This window comes from Salvia splendens, chromosome 1, assembly GCF_004379255.2.
Source record: "Salvia splendens isolate huo1 chromosome 1, SspV2, whole genome shotgun sequence".
Classification (NCBI taxonomy): domain Eukaryota; kingdom Viridiplantae; phylum Streptophyta; class Magnoliopsida; order Lamiales; family Lamiaceae; genus Salvia; species Salvia splendens.
In genome coordinates this window covers 19,154,116-19,170,859 of record NC_056032.1, presented here as the reverse complement: position 1 = coordinate 19,170,859, position 16,744 = coordinate 19,154,116, and the positions used below count along the sequence as shown (strand labels likewise).

The 16,744-nt window shown below is 34.0% G+C and overlaps 1 protein-coding gene and 1 pseudogene across 1 annotated transcript; one reads left to right on the top strand and one right to left on the bottom strand.

Moving 5' to 3' along the window:
- Positions 1–1,205: 1,205 nt before the first annotated feature.
- LOC121744914 lies at positions 1,206–9,941 on the bottom strand (annotated as a pseudogene).
- Positions 9,942–11,905: 1,964 nt separating this feature from the next.
- LOC121743589 lies at positions 11,906–12,466 on the top strand. The gene has a single exon (XM_042136953.1). The coding sequence runs from the start codon at positions 11,906–11,908 to the stop codon at positions 12,464–12,466; it is 561 nt and encodes a 186-aa protein (XP_041992887.1).
- Positions 12,467–16,744: the final 4,278 nt, after the last annotated feature.

Below are 16,744 nucleotides of genomic sequence, written 5' to 3'. Positions count from 1 at the left end.
CAATCAAAGCATGAATAGATGAATTGTGCTCACAAGTGGTGGAAGAATCGAATGACATCCCATGTGATCACAAAAATCAAAGAATGACTAAATGACAAGTCATTATCTATCACAAGTGGTGGTGAAATCCAATGACAACCCCATGTGATAACGAAAACCAAAGTATGACTACATGACAAGTCATTTCTATCACAAGTGGTGGTAGAATACAATTATCACCCATGTGATCACGAAAATCAAAGTATGACTACATGACAATTCATTTTCTATCACAAGTGGTCCAATATGACAACCCATATGATTACGAAAATCAAAGTATGACTACATGACATGTCATTTTCTATCACAAGTGTTGGTGGAATCCAATGACATCCTATGTGATCACGGAAATCAAAGAATGACTACATGATAAGTTATTTTTTTCACAGTTCGGCAATCGCAACTGAATGTCTAATTTTTATCTTATGTTTTAAGCATCAATTATGTATTTTCAATTTCGTATTTCAGTTATTGTAATTTATGATTTTTATTTGTTTGTTTTTATTATTTTTAGTTTGTCATTTATTATGTTTTTTTAAAATTTTACTGCACAATAATAAATATTTTATATAATAATATTATTATTATTAAAAAATAATATAAAATAAATATATAATGGAGTGGTTGGATGGTCATTGATAAACCCTCAAAAATGATGTGGTTGAGTTAGATGAATATTGATGATGTGTAAGATAATGTGGAAGAAATAGAAATTAATTAAATATTAAAAAGTGGGTGGTTGCCGATAAACATGGTCTTAGTGACTACGCCACCATTAGCCTATAATACAAAAGACTTCCCACTTACTCCCCCCGTTCCATAAAAAGTCATATTTTGTCATTTCAGTTTGTCTCATAATAAAAGCCCTATTTCACTTTTACCATAAATGTTAAGAAGAACCCACATTCCACCAACTTATTTCACTCACATTTTAATATAAAATTAATATATATAAATAGAACATATATTCCACTAATTTATACAACTCACTTTTCTTTACATTTCTTAAAACACGTGTCATAACTAAAAAGGACTTCTATTGCAGGATGGAGGGAGTATTTGTTTATTTAAAACTTCAAAATCAAGCATTTTCTTTTCATTAAAACTTGGGAAACAAAATTTATACAAAGAACTCGAAACCATGCTTTTCAGTTAGCACTTGCAAGTTTGACTAATTTGGCAGTTCATCGAAATGGAAATGTCTAATGTGTATAATACAAATATCATAGTTCCTCAACACATCTATACAACACAAGGCATTTAAGAAAAAAATTAGGAAAGAAAAATACACACAAGATCAACTCTGGACTGTGAATCAATTTGATGTACAAGACATGAGATAAAATGATCTAGGGCTACATTCGGTAGGACACATTAGCTTCGCGTCGCGTGTATATGCATATCTCCGGTCAATTGGACAAGGATACACACGACGCGATATAGTGAGAGTTAATTTATACAGAATGGAGCATCGACAAAAATCTACAACGACCTCAAACTCTGTCAAATGAAAAAACAAACGGGTGCCAAGAAAAACGAAGCCTCTCAAGCATCGCCTTTTCACCTCTTCCCTTCTGCATCACTCGGTAAGAGGATTTTCCATACCTTGAAGATGCGGATCAAAGGCTAGGAGACGATGGATTGCCAACGAGTCTGCACTGTTCTGGAAGTAGCGAGCAGAGCACCTGCCCTTTGACTGGGAACAGCTCGCCATCAATGCCACATCCATTGTGTGTGTGCTTCCCAGGTTTGATTTTAACGGATTTAACCTGCATATAGCAGAAGAATCCAAGTCAATTCAATCATAGCAAATCAGTAACTGCTGCACTCGTTCGAGTAAGTTTCACTAACCATTTTGTTAAATGGTTATTGTAAAATTAGAGCCCGAACATCGACCTTATGGCAACTTATTAGAGTGAACTTAAAAATATTACAAATATAGCCTGTCAAAATTTCTGGACAACATAAGCACATATGTTTTCAAGATAGATATCAAAACCAATGATATACCTATGAACATGTTGCCCGAAAATTGTAAGTGGACCGTTAAGTGAACAAAGAAGATAAATTCATGTCATATTTGTAAATTTTTAAGTTTGAGCTAAAAAGTCTCAATGCGATCAAAGTTAAAGCCATAATTAAACAATGATCCTTATTCTAAGAACCCCCTAGCACGCAAGAGAGACATCTACTCAATAATCTTTCTTGTTTTTAGCATGTAAATTCTTTTTTTTTTCAGTTTGAATTCATTGCATCTATCGTGTGGGGATACGTGGCTGTGCAAATATTGAGATCCTTCTTTACCTTAATATATTCGACATATGGCAAGGAAAGGCGACTGCCCATCTGCAGACGCAAAAAGAATCTCAACAGCTTAAATCGTCCACCTCCACGAACCAGTAAAAGGTCCAAGGTATTGTCATCGTGCTCGGCCTTGGGCGCCACAACCTGCGAACTCTGGACGGATTTACACGAATGATTGCAAACAAGGACAGCGAGATATTGACCTTTAGCAACCACCCAATTCTCTTCCGGTCTAGGGGTGATTTCCTTTTTCTCCACAGCTTCGCTGCCCTCAGGCGGCCCGCAATTCAATAAGTCGCATTGCCCCGGGAACTTCTAGTGGAATTACTTATGCTAATTGTACCAGCCCAGCCTTTATCCGTCCTCAACTTGGATCTCGTCCTCGGCCAGTTAGGAGTAACAGAATGTGGCGGCTGAGGGTGAATGACTTCTGGCTCGGCTGTTGCATTGCTTCAACCAGCTGAGAGTCGTTTCGACTTTGGATCTATTGCTCGCACATAGTCTGACAGCTCAGTGGTACTGCAGGTCATATCAAAATCATTTCCAGACATTCGGCTTGGGGTCATTATTGAATCGATACTTGATAAGCTGGAGGCCCGAGGAAGACCTTCCTTTCCTGATTTACGCATGATATCAGTGCAGAGCTCTGACATGTCAACGATTTCATGACCATCCGAATCTTTTCCATCTCCAGAGACAATTCGCGCTGGAAGATGTTCCACTTCATAATTGTACTTGGGCAAGCAGAAAAATTTGAGAAAAGCAGCAACAAAATAGCGCAAAGGGCCAAACCGCTTCTGGAATTTCTCGGAGAGCTCCAATACTACAGCAAGTACAGAAAAGACGGGACTCAAAATTAAGGTGGATCAATTAAAGAACTGGGATAAAGGAAACTAAATGCGTTTTAAGATCATCAGAAAGTCATTCCAATTTTTAGAAAAGAAGGAAAGGACAAATAAATAATAAGAGTAAAAACGAAACATAGGTAATCACAAATTTAGCAACTTTACTGGGGGGGGGGACTTGGATTTCATGCACTTCGGAATTTCTGATTAAAAATATAAACAGAAAACAAGGCTTCTAGGACTAACATGAAAGCAAAAACTTTCTCAGGAATGGATGAGAGGGATACAATATAATTGAATCAAATATGGTAAGGGAGGAAAGCCCAACAAAAGGCAGACAAAGGCTCCTTTCATCAGTTCTCAATTAGATATATTGATCGTAATTCTAGAAGACTTTGAAAAATTTAATAACAGTTCTATCTTCAGTAGCAGAGAGTCTAACAACACCGAAGAGGAAATGCAACGAAACAATGTGAATCTGATATAGAACAGCCTCTCCCACCCCCTCGACTTTCTCCTTTTCACTCGTCTATTATTTCCTCTCCATATTCTCTAATTAAAACCACACGGATCAAATATACAATTTTCAGTTCAATCACAATTCTCTTGCATTAATATCCAATCACTCAAGCATCAGATACAGAGTCATTTGGCTTACCTACAACAATATCAAACTATATTCAATTTAAGGAGACCTAAAATGATACCGCAGGCGAAACATGGTAGCTGACTGAATAAGTTGTCAATACAACTAAAAAAAAGAAGCAACGACCAGGGATTAGATTTGTGTATGAAATAAACCTGCAACATCATAAGCCCAATATAATACTCCCTCCATCCCATTCAAGATGACCACCTTTCCTTTATAGTTTGTCCCACTCAAGATGTCAACATTCTATATTCGGAAATAAATATCGGTCTCCTCTCTCTTTATTAAAATAATTCAATCACTTTTTCCACTTTACTTTATCACACTCAACTACTCCACCTAAATACCCGTGCCATCTCGAATGGGACGGAGGGAGTATATTTCAAGAAATTTTCTGGAGACTGGAATATCATGCTTGGGACACAAAGGGGGGACATTGTTCTAGAAAGTTTCCGTTTAGACTTCTATATATCCAGGATCAAGCACTGAAAACTACGTAAGAGAACAATCAGACTCAACTAATGTAAAGTAGGTAAGAAAGCATCAAACACTCTATAGAATTATAGACAACGACAACCTTGAATCATTGGCTTTAAAAATGGATATTACTGTTGTTAAATGTTGCAAATAAAATAGAAAAGGAGGGGAAAAAACATTCATGTTAGAGAAATCATGGCAATTCTTAAAATGAGGATGAATTAAGTAGAACTGCTAAATTACTGTCACTAATAAAACCAAAGTATGTAACAGTCATCCCAAAGTGAATAGCTCCAGTATGGATCCACTCCACAGCAAAAACATCAGTTGCAGTAAGACTGCCCTGAAATCCACCAGAAAAAAAAAGACACCGAGATATGAACCTTGCTGACTCTAGAAATGCTACAGAATGATACAAAGACATCCGCATGAACTCAGCATTAAAAATTGTCAACATTTTACATATAAAAATAGTGATTTGGATCTCGCTTAGAACACAAAAGAAAAATCGTTCAGTAATTCAAGTTTTGAGGACTAGAAAGAAGGGATTACAGCGAATTATATTTCTATGCGATAGACATTCTTTCTAATAAAGATGCAATCATGCATCATATTGTACTTTTATTGGTGGAGTCGACCACACAATAGTTTTAAATTAGGACATTTTGTCTAGTAACCAACATATATATATTCCCTCCGTCCCACTAAAATATGAAACATTTGCTTTTCGACCCAGGATTTTATGTAGTGTTGTTCTGTGACTTAAGTGGAGAGAGAATAAAGTAAGAGAGAAAAGGTAGAGACGATGCTGTTTCCATTTTAGGAAATGTGTCCTTTTTCATTTTTCATGTGCAGAGAGAGTATGAAATAACACTTCTATAAAAATGGAAATAATGAAATGAATACTCTCCCTACTTCAGTACTTCAGAAAAGAGCAAAATAATGCAAGGGGTCCAAAAAAATAACAACCTTAACAATTGTAATTGCTGCAGGTATGGGATCTCTGGCTCCAAGTATCGTCCAAACTAAAGAATTATCAGACCCCGCAGGTATGATTCCAATTGGGATTGAAATTGCTTCTCTCTGGTTCTCTCTACTAAGTAATCCATTCAAAACCTGCACATGGGGATGCCCATCAGTCACATATACTAAGAAAGAACATGCAAAACAAAATATACACCCAAACTCCAGAACATGTAGGAAAGGAGAATTAACCAGTATCACATTGGACCACATGACCTAAAATCCCTGACACCATACGAGTAAACCAACAGTAAAACACAAAGCTAATGAATTTGCAAAAAAAAAAGTACAAGAAAAATGTAACAGTAACGAACATGTCTAGAAAATTGCATGAAAACCTACAACCATTAATACATGACCGAATTATGGCTGTTCCGCAAACTATCGTTTCTTAAATATCACCAGACATGTCTAGAAAATTGCATGCTCCAACTTGTGTGTCAACTTAAAAATTGTTTTAGAACTTTTTTTGTATTTACATCAAGGAAGAAAGTGTTTGTTTCATAAGTGCACCAATGACATCAAACCAAATTTCAAAGAAATCCAATAAAAAATACTTTGAAGCAATGACACAACATGATCGCTTCATAAGAGAGTTATCCTTGTCCGAGGAGTACAAACGGACGAGAAGAAAGAGGTTGTGTAAACCTCATTTATGATTCCGTCTCCTCCTACGCATATAATACCTACAGGGAGTAAAAGTTAAGATGACAATAGTAAAGACGAGTATAATTGCAGTACGTAACTGTTACATAAAACAAAAGCAAGATGTACCATCAGGACATGTAGTGAAATCAACACTGGCTGCAAGCTTTCTAGCATGACCTGCCGATGTTGTTTTGACAACCTATAACTCAAATCCCGCAAGCTGCATTTTAGCCCATCAAAAGAAAAAGGCAGTTATATGAGATACGGCAACAATGAAGATATGGCAGCTAGCCAGGTGAGGTGGCTAAGAGAAAAGTAAACAGGTATCAGCAGTTGACCACACAACATATTTAACCATAAAACTCATCGCGACGCAGCTTTTTAAAACAGTGTTTCCTGGAACCTCTAATCCACCTCGGTTAAAATGCTGGAGATGATAAAATGGACTTGAGCACTGTGGTATTCAAACCAGTTTTACAGGATGCATGTCGGAGTACCCTGGTATAGACTACTGCATGGGTGGAAAGTGGAAACAGCTTTCCAGGCAAGAAAACTTCCTTATGCTCTGCTAAATTCACTCAATTAAACTACCAAATTGCTATCTATTTCTTTTCCAAGAAGAACCGATCATCATATTCAAAAAAAACTTCTCAAGATTATCAGAAAGGAGATCTCCATGTATGAAGCATGAAAAAGAGGAAAGTTAAGAAACTAAATAGGAAATCAGGGGAGAAGAAATGGTCCATGAGCTGAATTTATGTTATTTAGGTGCGTGAGCCTTGACTGTTTAAAAAATGTGCCATGAGCTAATTGTATCCTGTTGGACAACTCAGCAACCTGCTGCTAGATGCCCCTTCAACAACTATGTCTATGAATCTATGACCAAAAATACGGTGTTGTAGAGCACAACCAAGCTGAATATGGCAACGTTTCTTTTGGTTCCTTTATTATCAAGCCATGTGAGCTTATCCGACCTTAATCGAGCTTAAACAAGCTTTTAATATATATATATTGTATACAGTAGTAGATTATTTACAAAGCAGGATAAATATTCAAAAGAATCTATGGCTTTCTTCTAATAAACATGTTTAGTTATATATTGGTCATAAGTGCAAGTATACAAAATACCTTTAAGTATCCAATTAGTATATCTATAGTTACGAAATTCACGAGCCAACAAACCAAATATTCCCAAACTTGTGATTGGTTAGTTTGTTTGACCAAATCTCACTGGAATCAAATCTCAGGTGAGCTTTCAATGAATCGACACCTGAATTGCTCACAAGTAACTTGGCTGATTTTGTACGCTACCAAAAGCTATGTTCAAAGCACAACAAAAACAAAATAAAATAAGAAGCGGAAAGCACCATAAACAAACTTACTTTAAATATAGGTTCTACCAATGCATTGAAAACTTTGCTTGAACGGCCACGACCAGAACGAGGGTTTAAAATGACAAGCATTTTGGGTGGACTTTTACATCTAATATATGACTCGGGTGGAAACTCATCGAAAATTGAATCCAAATTCTGCTTCTTAGAAGCCATAGGGTGAGGCAAGCAATTCACAGAGCATTTCTGATCTGCAAAGGCATTGACCCACTGGATTGCATCCTCAGGGGTGGAAGCAAAAATTTGGAAGTCCTTCCGACTTCTCCCACTTTTCATCAAAAAGCATGAACCCTTTCTAAATGGATATGAATGGGCAGTAAAATGTCTGAGCCCAACACAGTAGGACAACTGCCAATTTTTAGAAGAAATCAGGAACAAGAAACTGAATTTGAATTTAATCAGGAAAGAATTAGCAAAGATACAAAGGAATTACCGAAATCACATCATCCAGATGCAACATCTTAGAACCCCAAATCAGTGCCTTGCTTGTCAGTTAAGCATTAACCGCGTCTGAGTTGGAATTCTCCAAAGTTTGTAGCTCAGAGTTCTTACTGGATTTCGTTTTGTCGAGGGAAAGTTTTCCACTGAACAGTTCATATCCAAGTAAATCAGATTTCTCATCTCCAACATCAATCCTGTGTTCTGTCCTCTTAGCCCCATTTGGATCATCATTGCCGACACTGAGTTCTCCACATTTTGTGGTCTTCCCTCTACTATTACGTTTTTCTGGAAAGACAATAGGTGATGTTTGTCGTGCCGTTGAAACTTGAGAACAAAGACCGAGACGATGAAGTGACTGTTGAGTCGTCAGTCGCAAAGAACTATGCTTGGACAGACTCCCACTATTCTGCATATCGGCTCTCAAGCACAAACAGATTGACAATAAAGAAAAAGGACATCTACTAATACAGAAGCTCCATGGTCACATATAATCTACAGTCCAATTAGGGATTGGATGTAAAACAGCCTGCATTATTCGGCAGAAAATTTTCATTACCATCCAAACAAAATGAAAACTTTACTAGAAACCCATCTTAATTCAACAATTCCAAATTAAAAAATTAACAGTGGCAGTGGATAAACATTTCTTGGTTATTCTAGCATAGCTGAATTACCTAGTCATACAATCTAGTGATCTAGTTGCGTAATTGTTTGTATATGCAACAAATTAGCAACCACAAAACAATGTAAACATTTAAGACTGTGAAAATGATAAGTTATTAAGGATTAAAAGTCAAAAACTGCCTTGATTCTATCATCATACTAAGATACGGTTATAAAGCATGACAAATTATTAGATTCATTACAGAAGAAACAACAGGATTTCAGTATAAATGAAGATGGGGATATCTCTATAAAAACAGTATAGTAGAGCCATAATATGATACTTCAGACCGAACAAGATATTAGAAATATAACAGCAAGGTAATTTAATGTTTTAAGGTCCCTTCAGATTCTTCCATTATCTTTGACTAAGGTAAAAGATATACATAATCCACAAGCACAAATCTTACCACATAAGTTGAAGTATCAGAATAGATTCATTCAAAAATATAAACTTCAGAAACGGAAGTCTTTGAGGAAAAGCTTCTGAAAGAAATTAATAATGGGTGCAACAAAATAACACCACTTGAAACATATGAATTTAATCTGAAAATGTGTTGATGATTTAATAAAAACAGTACTAAAAAGAATTATCATCATCAAAGATTTATCCGAAACAAAAGTATCGCTTTTATACAGCAACTCAACAACCAAAGCTCCAATCAAGGTAAAACTAGGTCATGACTAGGTAGTACAGACAATGGAACACAGCTCTCTTGTAACTACTTGAAGAGATGCAAACAGTGAAATATATAATAGAGCTACATGTATAATGTGTGTTAGCTCAATCAAACATGTCCCTCGGTGCACCAAAATCACCATAGAGCTACACAATTTAATCAACACTATAACCTCATAGAGCAATTGCAAATTCTGGGTTAACAAAAATACCACTGTCTAGCCATGTAGAGAAATTGCAAATTTTGACTTATCAAACAATTTCTGAAAACCAGAAGAAAATACACTGAACCCTATTGACTACAGAGAGCAACCGGAGCTAAAATAGGAGCTGCTGTAAATAAATGTAGCTTTTTTTCCTAGCTGAATACAGCATTGATCATTCCAATTTCCAGTCTCCAAAGGTAAATCCTCAATTGGATCACCGAAAAAACAGAAGCTAGTCAACCATTAAAAAAAATACCCAAACGCAATTGAAATTGAACTTGTTTACATAACTGGACGATTAAATAAATCCGCGTTTAAAAAATCAAAACGAATTTAGCCCAATCCACCCCCAAAATTATTCGATCAAGCCTATAAGCGCAAAATAATAATAAATTCCAGTTGAAACCTTCCTGCGTTGAGGAAAAAAAAAAGACTTGCCTTTTGTTTTTAGAGAAAGGTCACGGATTTCCCCCGGCGGCAGGCGGCGGAGATAGGTGGTGGTTTGGAATAAAAAGATGGAGATACGAGCAGAACCCAGAGACTGGTTTTCTTGTCTTATTTCAATTCTCCTGGATATTTTGCTGCAGCTTAATTAATTCTTTTTGCTTATAATTTCAGATATTTATTTGTTTTACAAATTTCTTTTTATCGAATATTCAATCTAATCAAATGTTGAAAATCCGAAGTAGTCAAACCAGAAAGGGTAAATGGCAAAATAAAATAAATTAAAGTTTTGTCAAACTCTTGTCTATCTAATTTTTAAAAATATCAATTATATCATAATTTTAACCATTTTTTATTGTGCCATAGTTTATAATTTAAAGAAATTCTGTTATATTTTTTGTAAACAAAAAATATCATAAGAATAAAACATTCGACTATTTAAACGACGTCATTAATACATTTAGTCAATTATATCTTTAATTTTTATATATGCATGAACTACGGGGATAAGCAGAAACGTGCCATAATGAAATTTTTGCTACGAGACAATTGAGAAAATTGTCAAAGCTATAATATAATTGGTCATTTTTAAAATTGAATAAAAGTGCAAAATTTAGTCATGGTAAAATTCTGGCTAGCTGGAAAAGAACAAAATAAAGTCACATTTTTATGGTCAAGCATGATTTCTCCATTATATGAGTTAGGTTGTAAAAATGAGATTACAAATTACTAGGATTTTTGTAACATTCGTCTCTACATTTCTACATTCTTGTATTATAAATTATGTTAGTACTACTTTTTTATACTAATAGATTCAGTAATTGGGTAGGTGAACAAATTTGCCCAATTTATAAAGTTGGTGTTGAAAATTGAAATATAAATGTTTAAAAATTAGGATGTTAGTCGAGTCAATATGCTCGGGTTCGGGTCAACGTGCTCGGTTGTCGGACTATTTCAGTGCAGTCTATTTGAATAGAAAATTTTCAGTGTTATAAATTTTCAACACTAACTCTTCAGGTTTCGGGTTAATTGGGCTCGAAAATTTTTAGAGTAAAGACTAAAACTGGTCCTCAACATATGTCTATTTTATGATTTTAGTCCTATACTTTATCTTTTGAATTTTTGCATCTTGAACATTTCAACTCGGATCACAATTGGTCCTACACTAACAATTCTGTCAATTTTTAAACGGTTTTAACCCGATTTTGACCTATTTAAAACCATCAAAATCGGTCAAAATCGGGTTAAAACCGTTTAAAAATTGACGGAATTATTAGGGTATGACCAATTGGGATCCGAGTTGAAATATTCAGGATGCAAAAAATCAAAAGATAAAGTATATGACCAAAATCTTAAAATAGGCATATGTTGAGGACTAGTTTTGGCCTTTACTCAAGTTTTTATAATAATTTTAACAAATAGTACTTATATCTTTATTGATGTTTATATTCCATCTGTCCCATGAAAATATGGGCAATTGATATGACACATGAATTAAAATATGGGCAAGTTTTTATGGGACGCTGACGGAAATGGAAAGTGCACATAATTTTTTGAGACGGAGGGAGTAGTATCTATAATAAATTGAGACACATATTTTAATTCAAAACAAATACTCCATGTGATCAAAATATAAATTTATTTCTTAAATAATGATTAATTTGTTAATATATACTAGTTTATAACATCATATTAATAATTATTCTTTTATTATGATGATAAGTTGGACAAATTATAAACTAACTAACGGTGTTTAAAATATTTAACCGAATGTATTATTTTGGAACACTAAGTAAATTTTTTGTATGAAATAGGTAAACTTAATATTTTTTGTACTAAATTGAAATAAATGTAAAATATTTTGTATGGAAACATGTAATTAGCCCACCCAAGTATCCATAAGCCACAAAATTAATTTGGACTCCAACATGGAATACCACTTGATTAATTCTAATTTGAAAATAGTAAAAAAAAATCTAATTTGGAAATAAATTCTAAATTAAATAAGTAAATATGTTAAAGAAAGAAAAAGCACATGTTTAACCTTAAATTGGCCTCTGTTTCTCTGAATCACGTACACATACATTCTCTTCTCAATGGCGACCTTAACCCTCTCGCTCCTCCTCTCCTTCCTGGTCGCCACCGCCTCCGCCCGCCCCTGCAAAACTCTCTTCTATTTCTCCGCCACAACCACCTATTACCCTTCTAATTCCCTCAATTCAAACCCTAACGATCCCAATTACGCCCTAATTGAAAATCCCCAATACATTACCCTAATCTTCTCCACCTCCACCGTCTCTCCCCAATTCCCCAACCGCCAATTCAACGATGCCGCCCAATCGTCGCCGTCCGAATTCCCGCTGGATTTCTACTCCTCCGTCTCCAGCTCCGTCCGCGATCGAACCATGGACATCCTGAGCGTCGTCGGAGCGCTGCTCTTCGGCGTCGGATGCGGGGCCGTCGCCGCCGCGGTCATGTTCTCCCTGTGGTCGCTATTCAATCCCCGCAGCGTTGACTTCGACGACCTCTCCTCGTCCGATGACGATGATGACGATGATGATGATGTCACCATCGCGAAGAAGATCGGTTACGTTGCGATCCCGGCGCAGCGTAAGGTGATTGATTGTGACCTCGAGAAGGCCGCGGAGGGGGTTTGAATGCTTCAATTTGGGAAAACTTGATTACCTTCTTACAGTCTGTGAATTGAATTTGTGAGTTTGTTGTTGCTAATTGCAATTTCTTGTTTTTAAATTATACTTCTACTAAAATGGCTGTGTTTGAATTGTGCTTACTTTGGAGATGAATGTATGCATAGCTTCTCGAGTTCATACATTTTGTTGGAAGGGGCATAAAAATGACTGAGTTATGCTTGTTTGGTTTATGAAAAAAAATTTAAGACTCTCTCGGTCCCATTTGAAATGATACGTGAATTAATGCATAATTAATAAAGTATGGAAGGGAAGGAAAAATAGTTGAAGTAGTGTTAGAGCATCCACAATAGGGGCAGACATCCCGGTGGACAAGCACAAGGACATTCCAAAAACACCTCATGTCACGTGATAAGGACATTCCACTGCACTGTCATGTCACTAAGACATCTCACTGCACAATAGCATAAAAAATGCAAACATTTTATTTAAAAAAAAAATACATATTTAAATAAATAAAAATATATTTCACGAAAAAAAACATCCTAAACCAAAAAACAATTCAAATAAAGTACATGTTGTGCCTTGAATCTGTATAGTTTGTCGATAGCCGAACGAATATTTTTGTTTTAGGCAGTGGCGGACACAGTAAGAGGTGGGGAAGGGCTTAAGCCCCTCCCAAGAGTTCCATTTTCTTGGTTTTTCTACTTTAAATTTTTTTTAAAATTCTGAAAATCATCTTCAGCCCTCACTAAAATATTGTTTTAGACGACTAAATGAACAGATGTTGAAAGGTAGGGAGGGGCTGAACGAAATTTAAAAAATCGAAAATTACAGAGGTGAAAATGTAGCAACAATGGCTGCCGTGTGGTTGAGGAAGGAGAAGACAAGTTTAAAACAAATATTAATAATATTATATTATTCCTATTACTAAAGAGCCTTGTAAAATGTGTAAATGTTGACCGCTGGTCACTTAAATGCTCTCGTTTCGATATATTTTGATTTTATTTAAAATAAAGTACTGCTTTAAAAATGTACCATGTAAACTGTATTTAGTAATTTGGATTGACCACAAAATTTTAAAATGAATATCAACCAATAGAAATCTAATTGTAGGAAGTCACGGCAAAAATCATCATTTACAAAATTTAATTTTAATATCCTTTCCATGTAATCTATGTAAATTAAATAATTTAAAAGTATTGGACTAGTTTTATATTAAATGTTTATGTATGTGTTATGTGTATAAGTGTTGTGTTTGTAATTTATCATAATATGATATACTCCCTCCGTCCCTCCGTAGTAGAGACGTTTCATTTTGAGCACTCGTTTTGAAAAAAATAATAATAAATAATTAAAATAGAAAAAATGTAAAATAAGAGAAAAAATAATATTGAGAAGACTCTTAACTATATTATTCTCTTTTTTACTTTATTTTTTTTACACTTTAGCTATTTATTATAATTTTTTCAAAACGAGTGCTCAAAATGAAACGTCTCTACTCTAGAGGGACGGAGGGAGTAGTATTATTATATATATGGGGAGAGTGATTAATTGAGAACTAAATTAAAATTAGAACTTGATAACTTATCAGTTTCTCGATAATAATTCGTTGATTCATGAATATCAGTTGAATTTTATAATATTGAAAAATAACAATTAATATATACTATAATCAGCGAGTGATAAGTTCTTAAATTCCTTTTTAGTTTAGTTATCAATTGATCACAATTATATATATACACTTTCTTGTCTCATAAAAAAAGAGATTTTAGAAATATCAGTTTTTAAGAAAAAGGAAGAAAAAAATAAATTAACATTAGTAGATAATGAGACCCACATTATTAACAGTATAATTTGTGGTAAAAAAATCTCTAAAAATAGAATTGAACTGCATTTTATGGACGAATCAGAAAAAAAATAGAGACTATTTTATGAGGACAAAGGCCACACTGGTAATATAGTAGAGCCCCTGCCAATAAAATTTCTTGCGTCCGCCACTAGTTTTAGGCTTTCATTTTTAACGATCATGTGGTGCATGATAATACATGCGTTAGCCGGTCGCTCATCCGTGGTGCAAATGAAACAAAGTGCAACTAGGTGTATATATTGAGTTTTGAAAAAAAAATAAAAAATTGAGATATTCGTCGGGACGTCCGTCGAGTCACCACAATAGCGGACGAGATGACGGACATCCCGATGGACATCCGCACATGGCCGCAGATGACCTCTCATCCGTCCCGGATGTCGGTCGAGCTGATGTCGGACGTCCCGGACGGACGACCCGCTAGCCGGTCGGACGTCTGCCGGGAAGTCCGCTATTGTGGATGCTCTTTAGCGGATAGTGGAACCCAGGTTAATGAATTGTAATAGCATGTCAAAGTGATATAGTTGTAAATAAACTGATGTATACGAGGAATGAGTTGTGGATAACTTTTTTTTTATGAGTTGTGGATAACTTGTTATGAAAGAAGGGTTGGATAACTTGTTATGAAAGAAAATGTCCAAATTTTTATGTGACGGACGTAAATGAAAAATATAAATGTTCATGAGAAGGAGGGTGTATAACATTGGCTATCTCATTTAAATCTTTTATGAACACTTTTATTGGCTACTTAATTTTTAATTTGAAATTAAATTTACTACCCCTCCTACCTACCTTAGAGTATGTATTCATGAGCATTTACAAATAGTAAAATATAAAAAAACAAAGTAGAAGAGACAATAAAAATTTTATTTAAAAAATATTCTATTCATCTAAAAAAATAGATAAGTTTTATATCGTTTTTTGTCGTACATCAAAATTAGACTAACTCTAAAAGTAGAAAGTTTTAAGCCAATACTAACCAAACACTGCATTCTAAATGTGGATCTCACAATCCACTAACACTATTTTCATCACATTTTCACCCTCTCTTGCTTTACCAATTATGCATTAAAATTGTGGCACTTATAACTTTGTCTATTTTTTTACGGATGGAATATAATCTATACTAATCTAAAGTGCAAGTTTGATGAAAAGTCCTTAATGCCCTTTTTGGAGGGAAAATGGAAAGATGAGGTGTCTTCTACTCAAAAATAATTTTTTAAGGCAAAAACAATTGGACAAATAATAGCCGAATAAAATGCCAACTTCTTGAAGAAGTGTTAAAACACATTTAAATAGTGCATTACCATTAAAAAAAATTTATAATTAAGTTATTAAATTTATATATTAATTAGCCTTATATTTTAGTTAAATTGGAATTGTGCTAGAGAGTTTAGTTTGCATTCCATTGATTTAGGTTAAAATTGAGATTTAATCATTTATTGCAATACTTTTTCTCCTAATTAATTCACAAGCTAAACGACAACACATATATGTAATGCTTACAATTTACATCTTATATTTACTCAATTAAAGTTTTTAGTTCTTATATTTTAATTCGCCTCTAATTAAACAATACTACTAAGTTTATAGATTAAACTAAGGAATAAGATGACATTATATATATTTAAAATTAAATCTAACTTAGTATAACTTCTTAATATAAAGAGTAGTGTAAATTCTCACATTATTCAAAACAAACAAGATGCATAAAATATTATCGTTATTTTAAGTGATAGTAGTAATTTACTTTTTATACGTATATGTGGCGGGAAGTAAGAAATTTATTCTTTCCAATATAAAAAATTCATTTAGTCTTTGGAAATGTATATCAAGTTATGCTATGGTCTGAAATTAAAAGAAAGAAATAAACAATAAACTAAAATGTGATTATTGGATAATACAAATTTTCTAACTTGACTTCTCAAAGAAGTTTTAAATTTATATGATTTAAATTATTCATATATTTAATGTGGATATGCTTAATATTCCATATATTTTTTTCATATTAATTTTTTATAAATTAAGCTATTAAATTTATATATTAATTTACCTTTTATTTGGATTAATGACTTGCATAACACTGTCAATAAACATCTTTACTCACACATATTTTCTTTATTTGTATATCTTATTCTAATTAATCTCTTTGATCATTAGTCACACATCTTATTTTTGTCATTAATTTTATTGTTTTTACTTCACTTAGATTATAAATTAAAATTGCATAAATGTTTCATTCACTGGGGAGTAGTAAATTCTTCATTTTTAGTGAGACAAACATTTCTGTTTTTTAAAATCTCCATATTGCTTTCAATTCTTATTTTCTATATATTTATTATATTTTATATTCATTATTTGAAACTCTTATGTGCCGTGCATAGCTCGGGTGTTAATACTTGTTTAATTATCATAGCCCA

What these genes read in the sequence shown, in the direction of transcription:
- LOC121743589 (XM_042136953.1), top strand. Translation starts at nt 11,906, where the DNA reads ATGGCGACCTTAACCCTCTCGCTCCTCCTCTCCTTCCTGGTCGCCACC.